General features: G+C 54.7%; 2 protein-coding genes across 9 annotated transcripts; one reads left to right on the forward strand and one right to left on the reverse strand.

Annotated features, from left to right (window-relative positions):
- The first annotated feature begins 651 nt into the window (after positions 1-651).
- FXYD3 (FXYD domain containing ion transport regulator 3) lies at positions 652-9,282 on the forward strand. Of its 7 annotated transcripts, none has more exons than XM_058425716.1 (9): positions 652-687; positions 1,273-1,368; positions 4,358-4,411; positions 6,029-6,061; positions 6,176-6,199; positions 7,727-7,801; positions 7,880-7,916; positions 8,233-8,270; positions 8,399-9,072. In XM_058425716.1, exons 3-9 carry the CDS (start codon positions 4,372-4,374, stop codon positions 8,413-8,415), a joined length of 264 nt encoding a protein of 87 aa, XP_058281699.1. In that variant the 5' UTR covers positions 652-687; positions 1,273-1,368; positions 4,358-4,371; the 3' UTR covers positions 8,416-9,072. The 7 variants fall into 7 exon arrangements, with proteins under 7 accessions (XP_058281699.1, XP_032026354.1, XP_032026356.1 ...); XM_032170465.2 differs by lacking the exon at positions 652-687 and adding an exon at positions 726-968 and having other exon boundaries at positions 8,399-9,282; XM_032170463.2 differs by having other exon boundaries at positions 7,727-7,916.
- A 188-nt stretch (positions 9,283-9,470) lies between these two features.
- Positions 9,471-20,236, reverse strand: LGI4 (leucine rich repeat LGI family member 4). 2 transcript variants are annotated; one of them, XM_032170460.2, is made up of 9 exons: positions 19,355-20,230; positions 18,877-18,948; positions 18,537-18,608; positions 16,913-16,984; positions 16,731-16,802; positions 16,330-16,499; positions 11,815-11,979; positions 11,232-11,737; positions 9,471-10,470 (listed from the first exon to the last, which is right to left on the reverse strand). In XM_032170460.2, the coding sequence occupies exons 1-9, from the start codon at positions 19,522-19,524 to the stop codon at positions 10,156-10,158; spliced, it is 1,614 nt and encodes a 537-aa protein (XP_032026351.1). In that variant the 5' UTR covers positions 19,525-20,230; the 3' UTR covers positions 9,471-10,155. The 2 variants fall into 2 exon arrangements, with proteins under 2 accessions (XP_032026351.1, XP_058281696.1); XM_058425713.1 differs by having other exon boundaries at positions 10,384-11,149; positions 19,355-20,236.
- Positions 20,237-21,682: the final 1,446 nt, after the last annotated feature.

The following is a 21,682-nucleotide window of genomic DNA, read 5'->3' on the forward strand; positions in this document are numbered from 1 at the left end:
GGCACCGCCTTAAGGGTGGTAGGAGGGAGCCTTGTCCTTGTCTAGGGCCTGGGATTGACAGCTTGCCCCAGGGAACCACATAGAGAAAGGGTGTAGCGCTGGGTGAGCATTCCCCGCCCCCATCCCTCAGCGATGACAAATGGGGGGGGGTCCTTCTCTCTGCCCCCAGCATGCCAGTTTCCCGAAGAGCCTTGACCCAAACCTCCTTTTCCTGTCTTGTGCTCCACACTCCCAGCAGCTGCTTCTCCCTGGCCTGGCCCTGCAGCCCTCTTCCCCGCCCCCACGATGGTGTTGGGGTCGCCTGGAGTCCAGCTGGTGTCCAGGGCAGAGCTACCCCTTTCCTGGCCCTACCCCTCCCCGTGACCCCAATCCTCCGCCAACCGCTCAAAGGATCCTTGTTCTCCATCCAGCCCCCAGACAAAAGTCCCTCTGTCTAAGAAGGCGGAATTGAGGGGAGGGGGCACCCCCAACTGGGACCATGGGGGAGCCTGCACAGACCCCATCCGGAAGGAATGCCTGGAGGAGGAGGAGCAGGAGACAGGGAGGAAAGGGGGAGGGAGCCTTGTACAGTACAGGGGGCCTTATCTGGACTGGGAGGCAGCCGCCCCCACCAGTGCCCACTCTGCAGACCCAGGCGTCTGGCTCCCAGCACCCACGGAAAGAGCCTGGCTAGGAAACTCCAGCTTGGTGCCTGGGAGCCAGTTCTCATTCTCCCCAGGGCAGGGAGCAGGTTATGACCAGGACTAAGGTCCCAGAGTCCCCACCCTTACCCCTCCCTACTGTTCCAGCCGCTCCCTCATATTATCCACCCCTGCCCCATCTCCTGACTTTGGTCATGCTAGCATCTTCTGCTGGTCCTGAAATTGTAGCAGCAGCAAGATGTGGCCTGGAAGGGGACTTTAAGTTCCCCAAAACTACCAGCAATCCTTCCACCAGGAAAAACACATCGTCTAAGGAAAAGAAGTGAGGTCGGAACACCAACGCATCATCTCACTGCATGGCCCTGGAGGCTCTGCTGTTTAAAGACCCCAGAACCTTCCCCATTCAAGGTCCTCTCCTGTGCACAGGGGATTGGAGAAAGCTCCTCCCTTAATTCCAGGGACCTCGTTCCAGCCCATCCAATTATCCATCTCACCTGAGGCTGCTGTGGCCCTGGTGACCCCAGGGAGCAACCTGCTGCCCATGGCTGGGGAGGGGGTGAAGCTGTCTCTTTAAGAGCAGGAATGGAGCCCCTGGGCCTTAGGGCATCTGACTTGTTTTCTACCTGCCCAGGTTTGCTTAGGGCGTGGCAGCTTCGGATAAAGGCAGGACTCCGCCTGGCAGCCCGATTTCTCCCGGAACCTCTGCTCAGCCTGGTGAACCACACAGGTGAGCAGCTGGGGCCCCCTTCCTCCAAGCCCTCCTTGGCTCTGCCCCTAAATTAGGGAGTATCTACCTGCCCACTGACCCCGCCACATAGAAGCTCTGCTGTTAAAGAGCCTAAAATCTTATGAAATGCTTTTCTGGAGCCAGGAGATAGGAGAAAGTCCTTTCCCCTAATGTCCCTTTCCCCACCATTCTCCTCTCAGGGACTGGTTGAACCAGCTGGGGTGAGGGCAGGACCGATAAGTGTGGTTGGGGTGTCTGGGAAGACTGATGTCTGCATAGATTAGGGATATCTGGGTTGGGGATATCTGGGTGGAGGAGAGGGCGTGCCTGGGTAGGTGGGGGTATCTAAGTGGACCAGGGGTGCGTAGATGGACTGGGGACATCTGGGTGGATGAGGAGTGCTGGGTGGACTCGGGGTGTCCAGACATTGAGGGATCTGGGTGGATAAGGAGTGCTTGGTGGACTCGGGGTGTCCAGACATTGAGGGATCTGGATTCTGGAGACCTCTAGGAAAAACGGATGGAGCTGCTGGGGGAAGCTATAAATGGGGAGTTGCTTAGGAGATTTCAGGAGCACAGAGCGGGCAGGATCTTTCTACCCACCCCTGAACATGAGACCATTCTCCCCTGGTATGGAGGAATAGAGGGGATAGCAGAGGGCTGGTGGGGGAAACAGTCCTCAGGCCGGCCTTGGGACCTCATGGCCAGGAAGGATCAGAGCAGGTAGATAGAGCATCAGCTGCAGGGCTGCCTTCCTCTCTAACCTGCCCACCAACCACATCAGTTCGGAAGCAGCCCATAGCGTCTTCAGACAACAGCCTGAATGGGGAATGTGAGGGCAGACCCAGCTCCCGGCTCCCTGCAGCCTCCGGAAGCGTGGGACTGGACATTGTTTTGCAGAGGCTGGGGCGAGGAGGATACCATCTGTCAGTCTGGGCTGGATGACATCATGGGAAGGGGGTGTAGTGGGGCCTTGCAGGCCAGAGGTGGCTTGGAGGAGCCCCTGGAAAGAGGCTAAGAGGTGAGACTCAACAGCCACGGCGACAGAGCATAGGGCTTTAAGATGAATTTGCAGGGGTTACAGGATTACAACTGCAATGTGGGCTAATAATAGTGCCCCCTGCATTAAGCTGCAGAGATTGAGTGAGTAAGTGGGAAGCTGAGAAAATGCCCCCGTGGGGTAGACACTCAATAAGCGTGTGCTGTTATTACCAGGACTCGTATGGTTGTGGGTGACAGCTTCAGACCACAGGCAGTCCACCTACAACCTGTGCCCCTATCCACCATGCCATCCTGCCCACCCACCCACGCCAGCTCCCCCCAACCCCCAACACTTTTGGGGATCCTAAACACTTCCTGGGCCTCAGTAATGCTCCCCAAAGCCTCAGGCTTTCTTCCCACAAAAAAAAAAAAAAGGAAAAGAAATGGATGCTCCAACTAAAATTGTGAGTTCAGCATGTGGAATTAACTGGGAAGCTGAGAGGATTCCCAGGCCCTGGGGTATGCAGGCAGAGGGAGGAGTCTGTGCCAACCTGCAGGGACCACCCACACCATTGGTTGCGGGCACCACCCTCTCTCAGCATTTTTGCTGTTCGTGAAATGAGGACATAGTGGACGACCTCGGAGATTGCTGGGGGGTTAAGTGAGTGAGAACACGGCAAGGTCAATGTGCACTCCAGGGCAAGGTGGAGGAAGTGCTAGCTCTTGCTATCAAAATTATAACTAGGCCAGGCGTGGTGGCTCACACCTGTAATCCCAGCACTTGGGGAGGCCGGGGTGGGTGGATCACCTGAGGTCAGGAGTTGGAGACCAGCCTGGCCAACACGGTGAAACCCTGTCTCTACCAAAAATACAAAAATTAGCCGAGCATGGTGGCACACGCCTGTAGTCTCAGCTACTCAGGAGGCTGAGGCAGGAGAATCGCTTGAACCCAGGAGGCAGAGGTTGCAGTGAGCTGAGATTACGCCATTGCACTCCAGCCTGGGCGACAGAGGGAAACTCCGCCTCAAAAAAAAAAAAAAAAAAAAAACAATTATGATAACTATGCACTCAGCATTTGGGCAGGGACAGGGCAGGGGAGGGCATGCTCGGAGGCTAGGGCTTGGCTGGTGAGAGGGCAGGACTGATGCCAGGTCAGGAAGGAGAGAGAAACGAGTTCCTTATGCTGAGTAGGTCTACCTAAGAAAGAGAAAGTGTTTGCTGTCACCAGGAGCTCTGCGGGGCCTAGGGTAGGGTCAGGGGCTGGGCTGGGGACCCAGGCTAGGCAGGGCCAGGGCTGGGACCGGGAAGGGCATGGGTGTGGGATGAGGGGCAGGAGGTTCGGGGGAACAGAGATGGAGCTGGGGCTGCAGCCAGGAGGTAGAGTCCCCCTCTACCCCCTGTCCCAGCCTCAAGTTAATTCCTCCACACACGGTCCCACCCCAAGCAGCTTGAAGAACCTGCTCAGTCCGCAGCCTGAAGTCTGCAATGTCCTGGCAGGGCCAGGCAGGCTCTGAGCTGTCTACGGAGAAACTCCCGGGAAGCGGGCCTCCTGCCACCTGGCCCCCAATGCCCTGCTTCCCCAAACACCCCAAGGCCCTGACAGTCCCTAGTTAGGAGCAGCAGCTGGGGAGCCAGGCCTGGCTTAAATCCTACTTCCTGGCTAGAGCACCTAGTTTCGCCTCTCAGAGCCTCAGTTTCCCCATCTGTCCAGTGAGGACAACAGCGGGCAGTGGCGCCCTCGTTTGGTTGCGGGGCGATTCACAGAAAGCCTGAAGTCCATGTCCAGTGAGTTATTATGGCTCCTCCCGCCTCAGGCCCGAGTTTCACCCAGTCCCCACTCCACGGTGCGGCTGTGGCTTATCTCTCAGCCCAGCGAGATGCCGGCCTTCCTGCCCTGGGTGAGCTGCGCACCCTGCCTGGGGAGCAGGGGAGGAGGGTTGCAGAGCCATAGGCACAGGGCCAGCCTCCCGGTGGCTCTGCTAAGGCCGGACCTCCCGCCACCCCTCTAGGCCAGCGCTCTGACATGCAGAAGGTGACCCTGGGCCTGCTTGTGTTCCTGGCAGGTGAGTACCCATCCCCCGAATGCCTTTTCCTCTGGATCCCCTGGATGCAGGGATCCAGCCTCTGTCGCTCTCCTGTGCTTTTCTACCTCCCTGGGAAGGTGGTAAATGTTAGAACAGCATCTCCCTGAGGGTAAGAAAAGTCAAACTAGTGATTGCCAGGGATACACAAGACGAGCTGGCTCACACAGCTGCAAAGTCACCGTCTTCCCCATTCTCTCGCTCTCTTCTTTTTTTGTTTTCGTTTTTGTTTTTGAAAGGGAGTCTCTGTTGCTCAGGCTGGAGTGCAATGGCGCAGTCACAGTTCACTATAGCCTTGAAGTCCTGGGGTCAAGCGATCCTACTCTCTTAGCCTCCTACACAGCTAGAACTCCAGGCACAGCCACCATGCCCAGCGCATTTTTAAATTTTTTGCAGAGACGAGGTCTCACTGTGTTGCCCAAGCTGGTCTCAAACTCCTGGCTGAGTTTGATCCTCCCACCTCAGCCTTCCAAAGTGCTGGGATTACAGGCATGAGCCACACTGCACTGGCCTTGATTGACTATTAAACAGAAATAAGGGAAGCTAGAAGATGATGAAATGACACCTTCAAAGCACTGAAAGAAGTTAACTGTCCGCCAGTTCTCTAAAAACTTCAAGTAGAAGGCTCGGCTCAGTGGGACTGCATCTTTAACTTCCAAACACTTTTCCCTTTTCTTTTCTTTCTTTCTTTCTTTTTTTTTTGAGACAGAGTCTTGCTCTGCTGCCCAGGCTGGAGTGGCATGATCTCGGCTCACTGCAACCTCCACCTCCCGGGTTCAAGCGATTCTCCTGCCTCAGCCTCCCAAGTAGCTGGGATTACAGGCGTGTGCTGCCATGCCTGGCTAACTTTTGTATTTTTAGAAGAGACGAGATTTCACCATATTGGCCAGGCTGGTCTCGAACTCCTGACCTCAAGTGATCCTCCTGCCTCGGCCTTCCAAAGTGTTGGGATTACAGGCCTAAGCCACTGTGCCCAGCCCCTTTTTTACTTTTTCACTGCAGCCTTGACCTCCCAGGCTCAAGGGATCCTTCCACGTCAGCCTCCCAAAGCTTTGGGATTACAGGCACATTTTTTATCCATTACATAGGGCAAGACTAGTATTCCCTGCAGGGTAGTGATCTAAAATTACATTTTCTATAAAGTCTATTTAAGTGTATAATAGTGAGTCATTTTCAATGATGTGCAAACACCAGACCAGGTGGGTGAGGACATGGTGGAAGCGGAAGGATGGGCTTTGAGCATGATCAGACTTGGGGAAACAGGAATCTGGGAACTGAAACCATCTGTCATCTTGACCAGAAAAGTCCCCCGCTGCTGCAGGAGGCATGGATTAACCATGTGTCTGGAAACACGAGACCAAACAGTGGCCAAAAACCTCCTAGATTAGAACCAATTTCAGGTGGCAGAATGCTGGCGTGACTCGGAGGTGTGGGGCTGAGTGGGCGAGTCCACATTTCCACGCTGGGATATGAGGGGATGAGGTGGCTGCTCAGTGACAGGACCCCTGTCCCTCAGGGGACCCTTTCCCAAGGCCCCTGAAACTCCCCGGGCCAGGGCCGGCATCACCATCTCCGCTCCTTCCCCTCTTCTCCCACCAGGCTTGCCTGTCTTGAACGCCAATGACCCAGAAGGTGAGTCAGACTGGACTCTTTCACCCATCCCACCCCCAAATTCTCCCCTGGGTGTGGGGGGGCCTGCATCCTGGCTATAATCCTGGATTCATGATCTTTTTTCTTTCCTTGCAGATAAAAACAGTCCTTTCTACTATGGTGAGAGCCTGTGCCCCATTCCCCTCCCCCCAACCCCACATATTGCTTGGTGCCAAGGGTTCCCATACAGGGTTGGGTGAGGGTCTGATGTGAGCGTCACAGGACAAAGATAGAAAGGGACTAGGATGGGGGCACTGAACAGGCCACACAGTGGATTAAAGGAATTAGAGGCAGCAACCTGGCCTTTGGGAAGGTTCTATTCCAGCAAGATAGACACACGCAAGAGGTGAAGACAGTTTGCAAGAAGCCATTGTTTGGTTCAGATCAACTGCTGGGAGAAGCGTTGACTTGAGAAAACTTCCTGGAGGTGGTGAGCTATTTGGTCAAAACCCTCATCTGGCCTCCAGGTTCCAATGACCTGCTCCCTACTCCCCGCTCTGCCCTCACCTCCTCCACGCTCCTCACTCCTTCTGCTCCAAGCCTTTCAGACACAGCAGACATAATGCCAGCCTCAGACCTCTGCACTAGCTGGTTCCTCTGCCTGGAACACTTCCTTCCATAGAACCACATGGCTCCCTCCCTTCCCTCTGCTCAAATGCAGCCCCCTGAGAGGCCTTCCCTGATAACTCCCTCTAAAAGAGCTGCCCTCTGACTTTTTTTTTGTTTTAGAGACAGGGTCTCACACTGTTGCCCAAACTGGAGTGCTGTGGCGTAATCATAGCTCACTGCAGCCTCAAATTCCTGGGCTCAAGCGATCCTCCTGCCTCAGCCTCCTGAATAGCCGGGACTGCAGGCATACACCACCATGCCTGGCTAATTTTTGTATACTTTGTAGAGATGGGGTCTCACTATGTTGCTCAGGCTGGTCTAAAACTCCTGAACTCCTGAAGTCCCAAAGCACTGGGATTATATTAGGTTGGTTCAAAAGTAATTGTGGTTTTTGCAACTGCTTTTAATGGCAAAAATGCAATTTTTTTTTTTTTTTTTTTTTTTGAGGCAGAATTTTGCTCTTTCACCCAGAGTGTGACTGGCTGGAGTGTAATCTTGGCTCACTGCAACCTCCACCTCCCAGGTTCAAATTATTCTCCAGCCTCAGCCTGCTGAGTAGCTGGGATTACAGGCGCCTGCCACCAGGCCTGGCTAATTTTTGTATTTTTAGTAAAGACGAGGTTTCACCATGTTGGCCAGGCTGGTCTGGAACTCCTGACCTCAGGTGATCCGCCCGCCTCAGCCTCCCAAAGTGCTGGGATATCAGGCGTGAGCCACCGTGTCAAGCCAAAAACGCAATTACTTTTGCTCCAACCTAATAGGTGTCCGCCACTATGCCCAGCCTGCCCTCTGACTTTCCATCTCCCACCTCGCTTATTTTTCTTCAGATCACTTATCTCTGCCTGACCCTGCATGACAGATCTTGTTTGCTGGTGTGTGAACCAGAATGTGAGCACCTGGGATTTTGTCTGTTTTCTTACGGCGGTGTCCCCAGCACCCTGTGCATCCTAGGTGCTCCATATGTATTTGTCAAGAGGATGGGGGGACAGATGGAGAGGACACAGCCTGGCACTGAGGTTCCCTCCACTTTCCTCCTAGACTGGCACAGCCTCCAGGTTGGCGGGCTCATCTGCGCCGGGGTTCTGTGCGCCTTGGGCATCATCATTGTCATGAGTGAGTGGAGGAGCTGGGGGAAGCAGGTGGGCCGGGGCTGGGGCTCTCCTCCCCTGACCACTCAGCTCTCTCCAACAGGTGCAAAATGCAAATGCAAGTTCGGCCAGAAGTCCAGGTAAGATACTGTTCCGGCATGCCCGCCTCAGGCTGGCTGGACGCTTTTCAGGGTGAAAGGGCTAACTCTCCCAGCAGGAGAGGCCTCCGGGCTCTGCCTTGCAGAGTTCCTGCCACTGAGATTTCCAGGTTCATTGTTTCTAGCTGGTAACCCCCAGGGGGCCCCAAATCCTGAAATGCCTTGGCCCCTGGGATTGCACAACCCCCCAAATGGAAAAGCAGCCAGGAAGACATGTCTGGGCAGGCTAAGAACCCTCTACCCGGAGGGAGAAGGCAAATGGGGGCGGACACGGATCTCACCACTTTTGTCTCCTTAGTCACCGTCCAGGGGAGACTCCACCTCTCATCACCCCAGGTAAGATGGGGCAGCATGGGGCTCAGGGGAACATGGAAGTGGTGTGTGTGTGTGTGTCCATGCACATGCACACTGGAAAGAAAAGAACTCAATCCACCCTCACAAACGGACCCCATCACCTCCCCCAGGCTCAGCCCAAAACTGATGAGGACAGACCAGCCGAAATTGGGTGGAGGACCGTTCTCTGTCCCCAGGTCCTGTCTCTGCACAGAAACTTGAACTCCAGGACGGAATTCTTCCTTCTCTGCTGGGACTCCTTTGCAAGGCAGGGCCTCATCTCACCTCTCGCAGGAGGGTCTCTTTGTTCAATTTTTTTATCTAAAATGATTGTGCCTCTGCCCAAGCAGCCTGGAGACTTCCTATGTGTGCATTGGGGTGGGGCTTGGGGCACCATGAGAAGGTCGGCGTGCCCTGGAGGCTGACACAGAGGCTGGTGCTGAGCCTACTTGTTGGGAAAAGCCCACAGGCCTGTTCCCTTGTGGCTTGGGACATGGCACAGGCCCGCCCTCTGCCTCCTCAGCCATGGGAACCTCATATGCAATTTGAGATTTACTAGTAGCCAAAAGGAATGAAAGAGAGCTCTAACCAGATGGAACACTGGAACATTCCAGTAGACCCTGGACCATCCCAGGAAAACTGGGACATAGGATCGTCCTACTATGATGGAAGTGTTCAGACAGTTTATAACAGTAAGATCCCTGTGACCCTTTCACTCACCCCCGAGACCTCACTTTATTCCAAGATCTTTCCAAATACCCAAATGTCCCTGCAAGCCAGTTAAATAATTCCCTATGCTACCCTTAATAACATACAATGAGCACATAGTGTGAGAACTTCCAACAAGCCTCAAACTCCCTTGAGACTCCCCAGTACCTAATAGGGCATCCAAAATGTTCCCATGAACTACCCCACAAAATGCCTAAAACTCAAAACACCCAAAAATATCTCCTCCAATGTCCTGAGACATGAACCCAAAAAGAGACTCACAATAAACTCGTGACTTGTCCCCTCATCATGCCGTTTTATCCCTCAAACATCCCCTGAGTCCCTCCATAACCACGAACCCACACTCAGAGACCATGAGCTGCGGAAACGCCTCCCTGGGACCTCCGCCGCTCCGAGCACTGCTCCAGGGACACCATCCCCGCCCTGTGCCGTTCACAGGACATCCTCTCCCAAGGATCCACAACACTGGGCGGGGAGGGTGCACAGCGCATTTATTGAGCTCGGACTCTTCTTGTCCTTGCCTCCGTCGCCCATCCAGGAGGGCACCGGGCTCCCCGCGACACCTCCCGCTGTTCCTCCCTGTGCCCCGGCGCACGCGCAAGAGGCGCAAGAGGCACAGCTTGCTGGGCGGCCGCACGCATGCGCACAAGCAGCAGAGGGGACCCCGCCCAGCGCTGAGTTGTCTTCGAGGTTGGCGCTTCTCTAGGAAAGCGACTGGCTGCGTGGAGTTTAGAATGGGAAAGGAATGCCATCAACCCCTCAGTGCTTTCAGAGGGACCAGCGGGGGTGGGAGCGGGTTGAGAGGGGGGCTTCCGGACCTCATGGAGCTCTGCACGTGACCTCCACCTCGACTCCATGCAGTGCACCAGCCTGCACCCCCCAGGTTGTTTTTGATGGGGAATCTGCCCCAGCCGAGATGTCCAGATGTTGCTTTAGACCTGAAGGGCAGCTCGGGAGATCCAGTAGGCTGGGACCCTCTGTGTCCCCCCGCGGGTGCAGATCCTTTAAGAAGTGAGCTTAAGGCCTAGACGTGCGGCTGATGAACGTGGCCCATGGTCAGCAGCTCACAAGCGGGCCATCACCCCAAGTGGGGCCGGGGGCTAGCCAAGGGGCCGTCCAGGGGCCCCAGCCATGCCCAGCCAGAGTCCCGTTGGTGGTCTCAGGCACTGAGGTCGATCTCGTGATGCTGGTAGATCTGTGTGGGGCCCTTAAAGCAAGCAGCAAAGAGGAAGCGTCTGCCGGCCATAGTGATGTGGGCGAAGGCACGCGGGGCCACCAGGGCCGGGGGCCCCAGCTCCTGCAGTGGCTCCAGGAGCCCCTTGTCAGGCTCAAGGCGGAGGACCTGGCTGAAGGCGAAGTCGCTGCCTAGGATGGCCAGCTGGTCCCTGGCGATGAGCAGTGGCTGGAAGACGTGGGCACCGCGCGAGGGAAGTTGCTGCAGCAGACGAAACATGGAGCCGTCCCAGCGCATGACCTGTGGAGGTGTGGCCAGTGAGGGCCTGGGGTCCCGGGAGTCTCTGGGGGCCCTGGAACAGCTTGGAAGCAGAAGCCTGTCGGTCCCCAAACTCCCATAGCTTTCTTATCCTCATAAAGGTCACCACCCACCTGTTCGTCCACACACAAGCAGTTCTGAGCCCTTCCCTTGCCCTCACGCCCCACACAGAAGCACTCAGCCATGGACTCTGTCAGTTTCACCTTCTATAGTTGTACATTTCTCCCACCACCTCTGGCTGAACTCCATCCCCTCCCGACTGGACCATCCTGGCAGCCTCTTCCCTGGTCTCTAGGCTCCTCTCCCTGCTCCCCCAGTCTGTTCCCCACCCAGAGACCTTGTGAACACCTGAGTCAGATCAGGGCCCTTCCAGACTCAGAACCCTCCCCTGCCTGCACCTCACTCCAGAAAGAGAGTGGGCAGGGCTTAACCCCAGCGTCAGCCTTGGGGGCTCAGTGTCAGGGTGGGGACAGGTGTGGCTGTGGTGAAGTCTGGAATGCATCCGAGTCACAGAGCCAGCATCTGGGGGTAGAATCAGGATGTTGGGGCCAGCGTCAGTGTCGGGGACTGGGGAGTGGTTCAGAGTCAGCCAGCCTTGAGGGGGTCAGAGTCTTGGCATCAGTGTGGGGTGGGGTCCTGGTTCAAAGGTCGGCATGTGAGGCTAGGTCAGAGTTTAGAGGCTTAGTGTGCAAGATTGGGTCGGTGCTGAAAAGCCAGCCCCCCGCCCCCAGGCCCAGCCTCACCATGGAGTCCCCAATGTAGCGTGTGAGGCACAGGAACACGTCCCCACCAGCCTGGAAGTGGCGTGTGGCATAGACATCCTCGGCCTCAGGGATGTCTGTGCGTCTCTCGAAGCGGCCACCAGTCCAGTGGAAGAGCACTGGCCGCTGGGAAGCCGAGGCCAGCAGCAGATGGGGCCGGCCGTCCAGCTCCAGGGCCTCAGCGTCCGTGTCCCGGTGCCAGGCGTGCAGGCTCTGGTGCGGGTAAAAGCCGGGCCCGTCGCGGCACAGCAGCGTGGTGCTGCCAGCCTTGGAGGCATCGGCCACCACGAAGCAGGGCTGCCCTTCCAGCCACAGGAGCTCGGCGTCATTAGGCCGCAGCAGCCGCCGCGGGGCCAGGGTCTGCGTTGGGGCCAGGCGCAGGCCGGGACTGGGCCGGGCCCACAGCTGTGAGCCCCCCCACAGGCGGGCAGCCAGCACGAAGAGGCTCGGGCCCAGCACCAGTGGCTTGCAGGACACTACGGAGGCCGCTGTGGGGAGGTGGGGAGGCAGGTCAGGCCGGCCAGGCAGGCTGCTGGACAGGCAGAAGGACGGGGAGGGGGCTCACCGGGCAGCTCTTCCTCGGGCCGGAAGCGCTGCAGGCTGTAGTCCCAGGAGAGAATCAGGCAGCGGCCGGCGAAGGGCTGTGCCAGCACAATGTGAGGCTCCCCTTGGTAGGAGAAGGGCTCTACGCTCAGTGCCGACTCCCCCACCGTCTGGAACCAGGACAGCTCTGCGGGTAGAGAAGAGAGTCAGGCAGGCCCCAGGACCCCCAGGTCCTCATTGCAGAGCCTCAGTTTGCCTACATCTCTGAAATGGGGGCCATTCATGGTACTCCCCTCATAGGGACATATAACGGGAATCTTGATCTGTAGATGTTTGTTTGGTTTGGGTTGAGGGGTATTTTGTTTTGTTTTGAGACAGTGTCCCACTGTGTCTCCCAGGCTGAAGTGCAGTGGCACAATCATAGCTCAATGCAGCCTCCACCTTCTAGGCTCAAGCAATCCTCCTGCCTCAGCCTCTTGAGCTGCTGAGACTACAGGTGTGTGCTACCATGCCTGGCTAATTTTTTATTTTTTGCAGAGATGGAGTCTTGCTATGTTGCCCAGGTTGGTCTGGAATTCCTAGGCTCAAGAGATCCTCCTGCCTTGACCTCCCAAAGTGCTGGGTTTACAGGCATGAGCCACCTCCACCTCCTGGGTTCAAATGATTCTACTTCCTCAGCCTCCCGAGTAGCTGGAATTACAGATGCCTGCCACCATGCCCAGCTAATTTTTGTATTTTTAGTAGAGATGAGGTTTCACCATGTTGGCCAGGCTTGTCTCGAACTCCTGACCTCATGATCTGCCCACCTTGGCCTCCCAAAGTGCTGGGATTACAGGCGTGAGCCACCGTGCCCGGCCCATAAACCTTATTTTCTAAGCTGTGTGGCATCACCAAATAATCCCTTAGAAACAGCATCTGGATTAATTCATTTAACTTCACAACATCCCTATGAGGTACATTCTGTTATGATTTCCCCTTCGCAGATGAGAAAACAAAGGCTAAATGGCACAGGCAGCCTGTTATCCAACAAAATCCATCCTTCCTACCTTCCAGGAGAGAGGACTGGAGCTGGTCACCAGGCCACCCAGCTAGAGGCTGCATTATCCCGAGGCCCCCATTCACTGCCCTCCCTGAAAGTTAGATGTGGCTGTTTTGAGACTGAGTGACCAATGGAACAAAGGCAGATGTGATGAGTGTAATGAGCCACCACACCTGGAAACAGCTTGTCCCAACTTGGTCTCCTTTCCCACCATGTGGGTGTGCCACAACCTGGTTTCAAGCATGAAAGCAAGGATGATGGCCAGGGATTGCCCCACGCACCTGGACAGCTCACTCCAGATCCCTCTGTCCTTAATTCATGGTATTTTGAGAGTTTGTGACAGCGGGTTGGCTTTCATGGTCACTGGGGCACCAAGGCTCCTCCGCTTGTTAGTGGGGGAGCTGGGCGGTTGACTCCAGGCTGTAATATTTCACTCTGCGTGCCAGGCCCTGTTTCCAGGTCCCAGTGTTGAAGCAATGAGCCAAACTACATATAATGCCCACCTAAAGGGCGAATCTTTTTAAAATGGCTATCAAATCCCCTCTTGCTCAAAACTCTCAGCGGAGAGTGGTGGCTCACACCTGTAATCCCCACACTTTGGGAAGCCAAGGCGGATGGATCAGTAGAGCCCAAAAGTTCGACAGCAGCCTGGACAACATGGTGAAAACCCCATCTCTACAAAAAGTACAAAAAATCAGCAGGGCATGGTGGTGGTGCACCTGTAGCCCCAGCTGCCAGGGAGGCTGGGGCGAGAGGATCGCCTGAGCCTGGGGAGGTCAAGGCTTCAGTGAGCTGTGATTGTACGACTGCACTCCAGCTGGGCAACAGAGTGAGACCTTGTTTCAAATAAACAAACACACAAAAAAACTTTCCATTCTTGCCATGGCCCAGAATAAAGTCTCCTGTCCTCTCTGTGGCTTCCAAAATCCATACCTGTCCCTCCACTCACTACCCCTGAGCCACACCTGCCTTCTTTTGATCTTCAAACAGGGCACACTCTATGCTGCCTCAGGGCCACCAGCCAAGCTGTTCCCTGTCTCTGAAGAGCCCTTCCCTCTGTTCCTCACTTAGCCACATCCAGACCTAACATCCCCACTTGAGAGAAGCCTTCTCTGGCTCCCATAGGAACCCTCAGTCTCTCATCACTCCTTGTAGTTATCACAATGTATAGCACACATTGATCTGTGCAGTGTTTGTTAAATGTCCATCTCCCCCAAATTCCCAGGACTGTAAGTCCTGTAAGGCCAGGGCTCAGGCCCCAACCACAGTGACCATCACCTCTCACAGGGCTGGGCACTGAGTGGACTTCAGTGAACATTTGTTGGATAACTTGAATGAAGAGGGACTCCCTAAGTTAAATCCCTTCTTCTATGTGTCCCACAGACCAAAAATATGTCTTTCTTACACTTAGAATAATAATAATTATACATTGATAATAATTATGTATGTATATATAATTATATATATATTATATATACATGTTGTGGGGGAAAGGAAGAGAGATCAGACTGTTACTGTGTCTATGCAGAAAAAGGAAGACATAAGAAACTCCATTTTGATTTGTACTAAGAAAAATTGTTCTGCTTTGAGATGCTGTTAATTTATAAACTTAGCCCCAACCCTGTGCTCACAGAAACATGTGCTGTATTGACTCAAGGTTTGATGAATTTAGGGCTTTGTTAAAAACGTGTTTGTAGGCAGGATGCTTGGTAAAAGTCATCGCCATTCTCCATTCTCGATTACCCAGGGACAAAATGCACTGTGGAAGGCCGCAGGGACCTCTGTCCAAGAAAGCTTGGATATTGTCCAAGGTTTCCCTGCACTGAGACAGCCTAAGATGTGGCCTCGTGGGAAGGGAAAGACCTTACCGCCCCCTAGCCCGACACCTGTAAAGGGTCTGTGCTGAGGAGGATTGGTGAAAGAGGAAGGCCTCTTTGCAGTTGAGATAAGAGGAAGGCATCTGTCTCCTGCTCGTCCCTGGGAATGGAATGTCTCGGTGTAAAACCCAATCGTACATTCCGTTTACTGAGATAGGAGAAAACCGCCTTATGGCTGGAGGTGAGACATGCTGGCGGCAATACTGCTCAGCTACTCTTTACTGCACTGAGATGTTTGTGCAAAGTTAAACATAAATCTGGCCTACGTGCACATGCAAGCACAGCACCTTTCCTTAAACTTATTTATGACACAGAGTCCTTTGTTCACATGTTTTCCTGCTGACCCTCTCCCCACCATTACCCTATAGTCCTGCCACATCCCCCTCGCTGAGATAGTACAGATAGTGATCAATAAATACTGAGAGAACTCAGGGACCAGTGCCGGCGCGGGTCCTCACTTGCTGAGTGCCAGTCCCCTGGGCCCACTTTTCTTCCTCTATACTTTGTCCCTATGTCTTATTTCTTTTCTCAGTCTCTCGTCTCCACCTTGCGAGAAATACCCATGGGTGTGGAGGGGCAGGCCCCCTTCATATTGTTATAGATAATAATAATTATTGCTGTTGTTATTGCATTCATAGCATCTGTGGCCGGGTGCGTTGGCACATGCTTGTAATCCCAGCACTTTGGGAGGCTGATGTAGGAAGATCAATTGAAGCCAGAAGTTCAAGACCAGCCTAGGCAACGTAGCACGACCCTATCTCTACAAAAAAAGTTTAAACAAAATTAGCCAGGCACAGTAGCATATGCCTGTGGTCCCAGCTATTTGTCAGGCTGAGGCAGGAGGGTCTCTTGAGCACAGGAGTTTGAGGCTACAGTGAGCTATGATGGCGCCATTGCACTCCAGCCTGGGCGAGAGAATGAGACCCCAACTCTTAGAAAAGAAAAGCATCTGTGTAAAGACCCTTCAGGCTTAAACTCCTTCAGGAAGCCCTTCCTGTCCCCCCAGCTCTGTGTGGCCCTGGCCCTGACTCTGGGCTCCCTCAGCTCCCACGGCTTCCCCCATCCCTGCCCTGACCCCTCTGGCTGGGCCTCCCCATCCTGCCCAGATCGTCCTGGGCTGTCCTGTCTGGGCCTCCATTCCTCTGGACGTTGAACTCTTTGAGGGCGAGACCCAGGGCTGGCCTCATCATTCTGTGCTCTCTGCACTGCCCAGTATCCTAAAAGGCAACAAAATCTATTTATAGAAAAGGCAAGTCAATGTAAACGAGGTGACAGTGCACCTGCAGTTCTTAGCACAATACTTGGCACTTAACGAAGAATTTTTAAAGTGGTTGCTTTTATGTTAACAAGGGTGAACGTTTATAAGGACCTCCTGTCCCAGGCCCGGCGCCAAATGCCGAACACGTGAAGATGTATCATTGAATTCCCACGGCACTCCTATATCACTGTTTATTACCCCCACTTTACAGATGAGAAAACTGGGGCTCAGGAAGGCAATGCTGCTTGCTCAGGGTCTTCCCACTCCGGGAAATGGCAGGGCAGGGAGTGAGGCGAGCCCCTTGGCCCTGGCAGCTATTCCCCGGGATCTCCCGCCTCCCACCCCATCGGGAAAGCCCCCCACCTATGGCTCTGCACTTGAAGGTCTTGGGGTCGAGGTGGCGGAGCTGCATGTGGCTCAGGGCAGCGGGGCCCGTACAGGCGCCGGTCCCCACGCTGGCATTCACGGTGGGCATCCACTGCAGGAGCCAGAGGACGCGGCAGTCACACTGGAATGGGTTCCCGCGGAGGTCCCTGGGGCAAGAGGCCGGGGAGGGGCTGCGACCCGGCTTCCACGCCCTGGGGGCCATGCTCCTGCCCCCACCTCAGGCAAGTGTCCCCAGAGATGAGGCCCCATAGTGGTAAGAAAAATACGTAAGAACCACTGCAGCCAAATGCACGCACGCCAACCAGAAGTGGGCACGGATGCCCCCCCGACACAAACATTCCCCAACCCCCCACATTCCCAGCCCCCATGAGCCTCACACATGAGTAAGGGTGTCCAGGCCTCGGAACAGGAATCTGGGGAGGGCCTCCAGATGGTTATTGGCCAGGCTTCTGGTGGAAGAAGAGAAAGCACTGTCAGCAGCCACGAGGATGCCCTGTGTTCCCCGGGGGGTGGAGCGTGGGTGCCTCTCATGGAGGGCTGGGGCGGTGGAGGCACGCACAGGTGTGTAAGGGAGCGGAGTCCTCTGAGGGCATTCTTAGAGATGGAGCCAATCTCATTGTCCTCGATGAAGCTGTGGAGGGAAGCTGGGGTCAGGGGGAGGCCCACTGGAAGGTGCCGAATTCTCTTCCAATACCATGGACGATCCCAGGAAAAGCCTCTCAAAAACCTCCCCTCACCAAAGTCCCAGCCATCAATTCTAGGAGCCATGAAACTGGCCCCATAGTCATTGCCAGTTTCACTGTGAACATTGCCCTGCTGCCACTACCACAATCACCATCACAAGTGCTAACACCCAAATCACCACCAATGCCTCCAGCATCATTAGTAATGACCAACACCAATGCCAGCACCCTCAACACCCATGTCTTTATCACCGTCATCAACCCCAGGACCAATAACTGCCATTATCCCCAACACCATACCCTGCTACCACCATCACCACCACCAGTGCTAGCACCCACACCACCACATTACCTCCAGCATCATCTGTAATGACCAACCCAATGCCAGCATCCCCAACACCCATGTCTGTGTTACCATCATCAACCCCAGGACCAATAACTGCTGTTATCCCCAACATTATACCTTGCCCCTATCATCACCAACACTAGCATCATTGTCACCAATAACATCACCACCCACACCCATCAACACCAACACCAATATCATTACCAAACTCCACACCAACAACACTGATAATCATCACCAACGACACAACCTTCATGATCAATACCAAAAAGATTGTCACCCTCATCTCCAATGCTGCACTATCACACACATCAGCATGAGCGCCACCAACACTGCCAACACCAACAACATCTCCATTATGCCCAAAATGCACATATTCGCCCACCGCCAGTACTACCACTGCCAGAGTTTCCATAAATACCAACACCTTCACCATCATCACCAACCCAGTACCAACAACATTGCCATTCATACCAACCCCAACATCCTACCCACAGCCATCACCAACATCAACACCAATACTGTAATGACCCATCCCCACAACATTGATAATTATCACAGACACAAGCCCCAAGAACTTCATCATTGACTTCATCCATAGCATCATCACCACTGGAGCTACCATTTTTACCAACATCATCCCCACTCCATCATCATCAATAATGCCACAAACCCCATGTCAGCAGCAGCAGCAGGGTAATCACCACTGCCATTATCATCAACGCCATGACCAACACCAATGCCAGCATTGTCATGCTGTGACTGCCACTGCCCCCACCATCACCACCACTACCTAATTCAGAGTTGTTTCCTGGTCATTTGGAACGTTTCTTGTCTCTGACTTCTTTACACCCTTCCTGGGTTTCCATGAGTCAGGTAGAGCCAGAATCAGGCTCTGATTATCTGGGCCCTTTGTAGATCTTGAAGCAGAGAAGTGAGGTGATAATCAACACTGATAAGCATCATTGACACCAGCCCGGAGAACTTTGTCAATATCACCCAAAGCATCATCACCATTGGGTTCACCATTTTTATCAACATCATCCCACCATGATATCCAAACACCTGCTCCTCAGGGCCCCCTACTCTGGGAGCCACAGAAGGGTCCCTCCTTCTCCCAGGCCCACCTGCCTCCATCCCCTGGCCTCACTCACAGGTACTGCAGGTGGGACAGGCCCGCAAATGCATCGTCCTCAATCACGGAGAAGGAGTTGGAGGTGAAGAGGCTGGCAAGGGGGCAAGAAAGAAATTTTTCCAGAATTGCAGCCCCCATCTGACATTTTAACCCTGGCTTCCACCCTCAGCCTACACAGGCATGGGCACGCAGGTGTGAGTATGTGCATGGACACAAATCCTTTTGCACACACGCGTGCACACACCCCCACACACATGCATGAACGCCCACCTGACATCTGTGTGAGCATACACTCCCACACATGTGCATAAACGCCCACTCCCTTGAGCTGGTTGTCGGCCCAGCCAGGCCCCACTCACAGCAGGTGCAGAGACGGAATTCTCAGGAAGCTGCCAGCCTTCAGCTGGGTGACTCCAGTCCTGACGAGTGAGCTGGGGATGTGGGCAGTGGTAGGTGAGAGGGACACCACAGCAATGCTCCAGTTGCAAACCAGAGCCTTCTGCCATCCGGGAGACCCCAGCGTGCCACCCTGACCCTGGATGTGTCTCTCCTGCATGCCAGAGGAGGCAGGCATTTGCCCTCCTGGCTTGACAAGGACCCTGACAGCACTCAACCCTCCTCCTGGGCCCCAAATGCTGTCCTTTCCTTCTGGGGTTTCCCTCTGCTCCTTCCCAGATGCCAGCACCCCTCTTCAAGGCATCCCGACAGCCTTTGCTGTCCATCTCCTGAGATCCTGATGGGCCCCTGTTTCTCTGGAGACTTGGCACCACATCCCAACCTCTGGGGTCCCAGGACTTCCGTCCCCACCTTCGGGCATGCAGAAGGCTGGACACTCACAGTGACAGCAGGGTTGGAGAGAAGCTGACGGGCAGGTCCGGGGAGCCCTCACACAGGGCGCTGTCTTTGGAGCAGGAGCAGCGCAGGGGACACTTTCCCTTTGGGGGTCTCCAGGCCACCATCACCCCCGCCCCAGCCAGCAGCAGCAGCAGAATGCCTGCCCCTGCCATGCCCCCACCCCCGCGCTGAGGCACCCGCTTCTCCCGGCCCACCCAGCTCAGCCCAGGCCACTACGTCTCCTCCTCCACCAGGCCGCCCTCCATCCGCCTGCTGGCACGCTCGGCCCTGGCTTCTCTCTCCTCTTCTCCGTCTTTCTTTGAGTCGGCCTTCCTCCCTGTTCGTATGCCTTTGGTGTCTAATTTTCTGTTTCTCTTTCTCCCTGTCTTTCTGTCTGTATTTCTGACTCTGCGTGTTAGTCTGTTTCTATTTCTGTCTTTGTCTCTCTTTCTGTCTGTTTCTTTTTCTGTGTTGCTGTCAGTCTTTCAGGCTTTAGGTAGCTGTCTCTCTGTTGGCCTCTATGTGTGTGACTGTATGTGAGTGTGTGTGTGTCCCGCTGCCTGGTGTCTTGATTTCTTGTCTCCTGCCCCCCCACCCCCCCTTCCAGCTCCCTGCCTGTAGTTTCTTTGCCTCCTCCCACCTCCCTTCTCCCTGAAGGTTTGGGAAAGGGGTTCGCTGGACACCCAGTGCACCCGGCAAAGTAGGATGGGAAGGAGGAGGGGGTCAGAGGCCATGAGAAGGTCGGCCTTGGGGGAAGGGACTGGACAGCCCCACGGGAGGGGGAGGGGCCACTAAGGGCTGGAGCCGCCCCACCACTCCCGCCAGCCCCCTCCCCAGATTCCCCACTCAACCCTATTGAGGGAGCAGGAGGACGATGTCACCAGGGTGGGGACCGGATGGCTCTGCAGACTGGAGCAGGGTGGGAGGAGAGGCCCCTGGGGGCTGGGGACATCCCGTCCTGGCCACTCTCTGCCAGCCCCCTCCCCTGGCTCCAGGAGGGTGTGTTGGGCGCTGTCAGTAGGGTCAGATCAGGTCCAGCTGCTCCCTCTGGTGGTCATGCTCGGCAGGACCTCTGCCTGGCCTCAAGCCCTTAGCCTCCCTCCCCTACCCTGAAATTAACCCTCGAGTGCCCAACACCCACTGGGGGGCAGCACCAACCCGAGGACATGATGATGATGACGATGATGATGGTGAAGAAGATGATGATAATGATGCCACCCCTTCTTCAGCGTCTACTCTGAGCCTGGCCTTGTCCTAAAAGCTCATCTATTAACTCATTCTGATCTTGCCAAAGCCCTCTGAAGTTGGTGCTGTCATCATCACCACTTTACAGCTGAAGGAAGTGGAGACAGAGGTCAGGGAACCTGAACTCTAGGTTGCCCAGCTGAGGGCACAGCCAGGATTCAAACTCAGGCATCCGGCTCCAGGGCTGCTCCAGGTTACTTTGCATTCTTTCTTTGGAGATCAGAGTTCATGGACAGATGGATAATTGGTTGTTTTAATCTGGACTAAATTTTAGTCATTTGGATAGATTCTGTCCACTAAATAAGAAACATAAGTAAATGACACTTGTTAGCTAACATGAAATAGTAGTAATGTTTATACTCACTCAGCCTTCATAGCCACCCTGTGAGATGGGCAGTACTGCTATCCCTGCTTTACAGATGGGGAAACTGAGGCACAGGGAAGTTATGTGATTAGTTTCCTGGCTCTAGTCAGCTCTAAACCTAACTCCTAGGCTGTACCACCTCATCGCCTGAGGACGAGACTCGCCCTGTGATTGAGGAATGCATGCAGTTTCTCTCGACACTGACGCCCACGCCCAGAAGCCTCCTTGTAGGATAAGGGGGCTTAACAGCTTGGAGGTCAGGCAGATCTGGGTTCCAGGCCCAGTCCTGTGTGGCCTCAGTTTTCCCATCTGTCAAATGGGGACAATCGTGGCACCCACTTCCCAGTTGTGGAGAGAACTCAGGTGATGGAGGCAACTCATCCTTTTGGGGTTCAGCACAAGGTGGCCATCCCACAGTGGTCGGCAGGCTTGGGGATGGGCTCCGGATCCAGGTCCTAGAAGAGCAGACCCCAGCAGCTTGTGGTTTGAGCCATGCCCTTCAGCTCTCAGTTTCCTCTGCTGACTATTGGGTATGATAAACAGGGTCCCTGAAAGTGAAGTTGGAGAGCTGAGTGCCAGGGACACAGAGGGATCTGAACCCACTCTCAAAGGGTGCCCAGCCCAGCAGTCCAGTTCACAAGGAGAAGGATGACAAGGACAATAATAATGGGCAAGGCATGGTGGCTCATGTCTGTAATCCCACACTTTGGCAGGCTGAAATG

This window comes from Hylobates moloch, unplaced genomic scaffold, assembly GCF_009828535.3.
Source record: "Hylobates moloch isolate HMO894 unplaced genomic scaffold, HMol_V3 SCAFFOLD_12, whole genome shotgun sequence".
NCBI lineage: Eukaryota > Metazoa > Chordata > Mammalia > Primates > Hylobatidae > Hylobates > Hylobates moloch.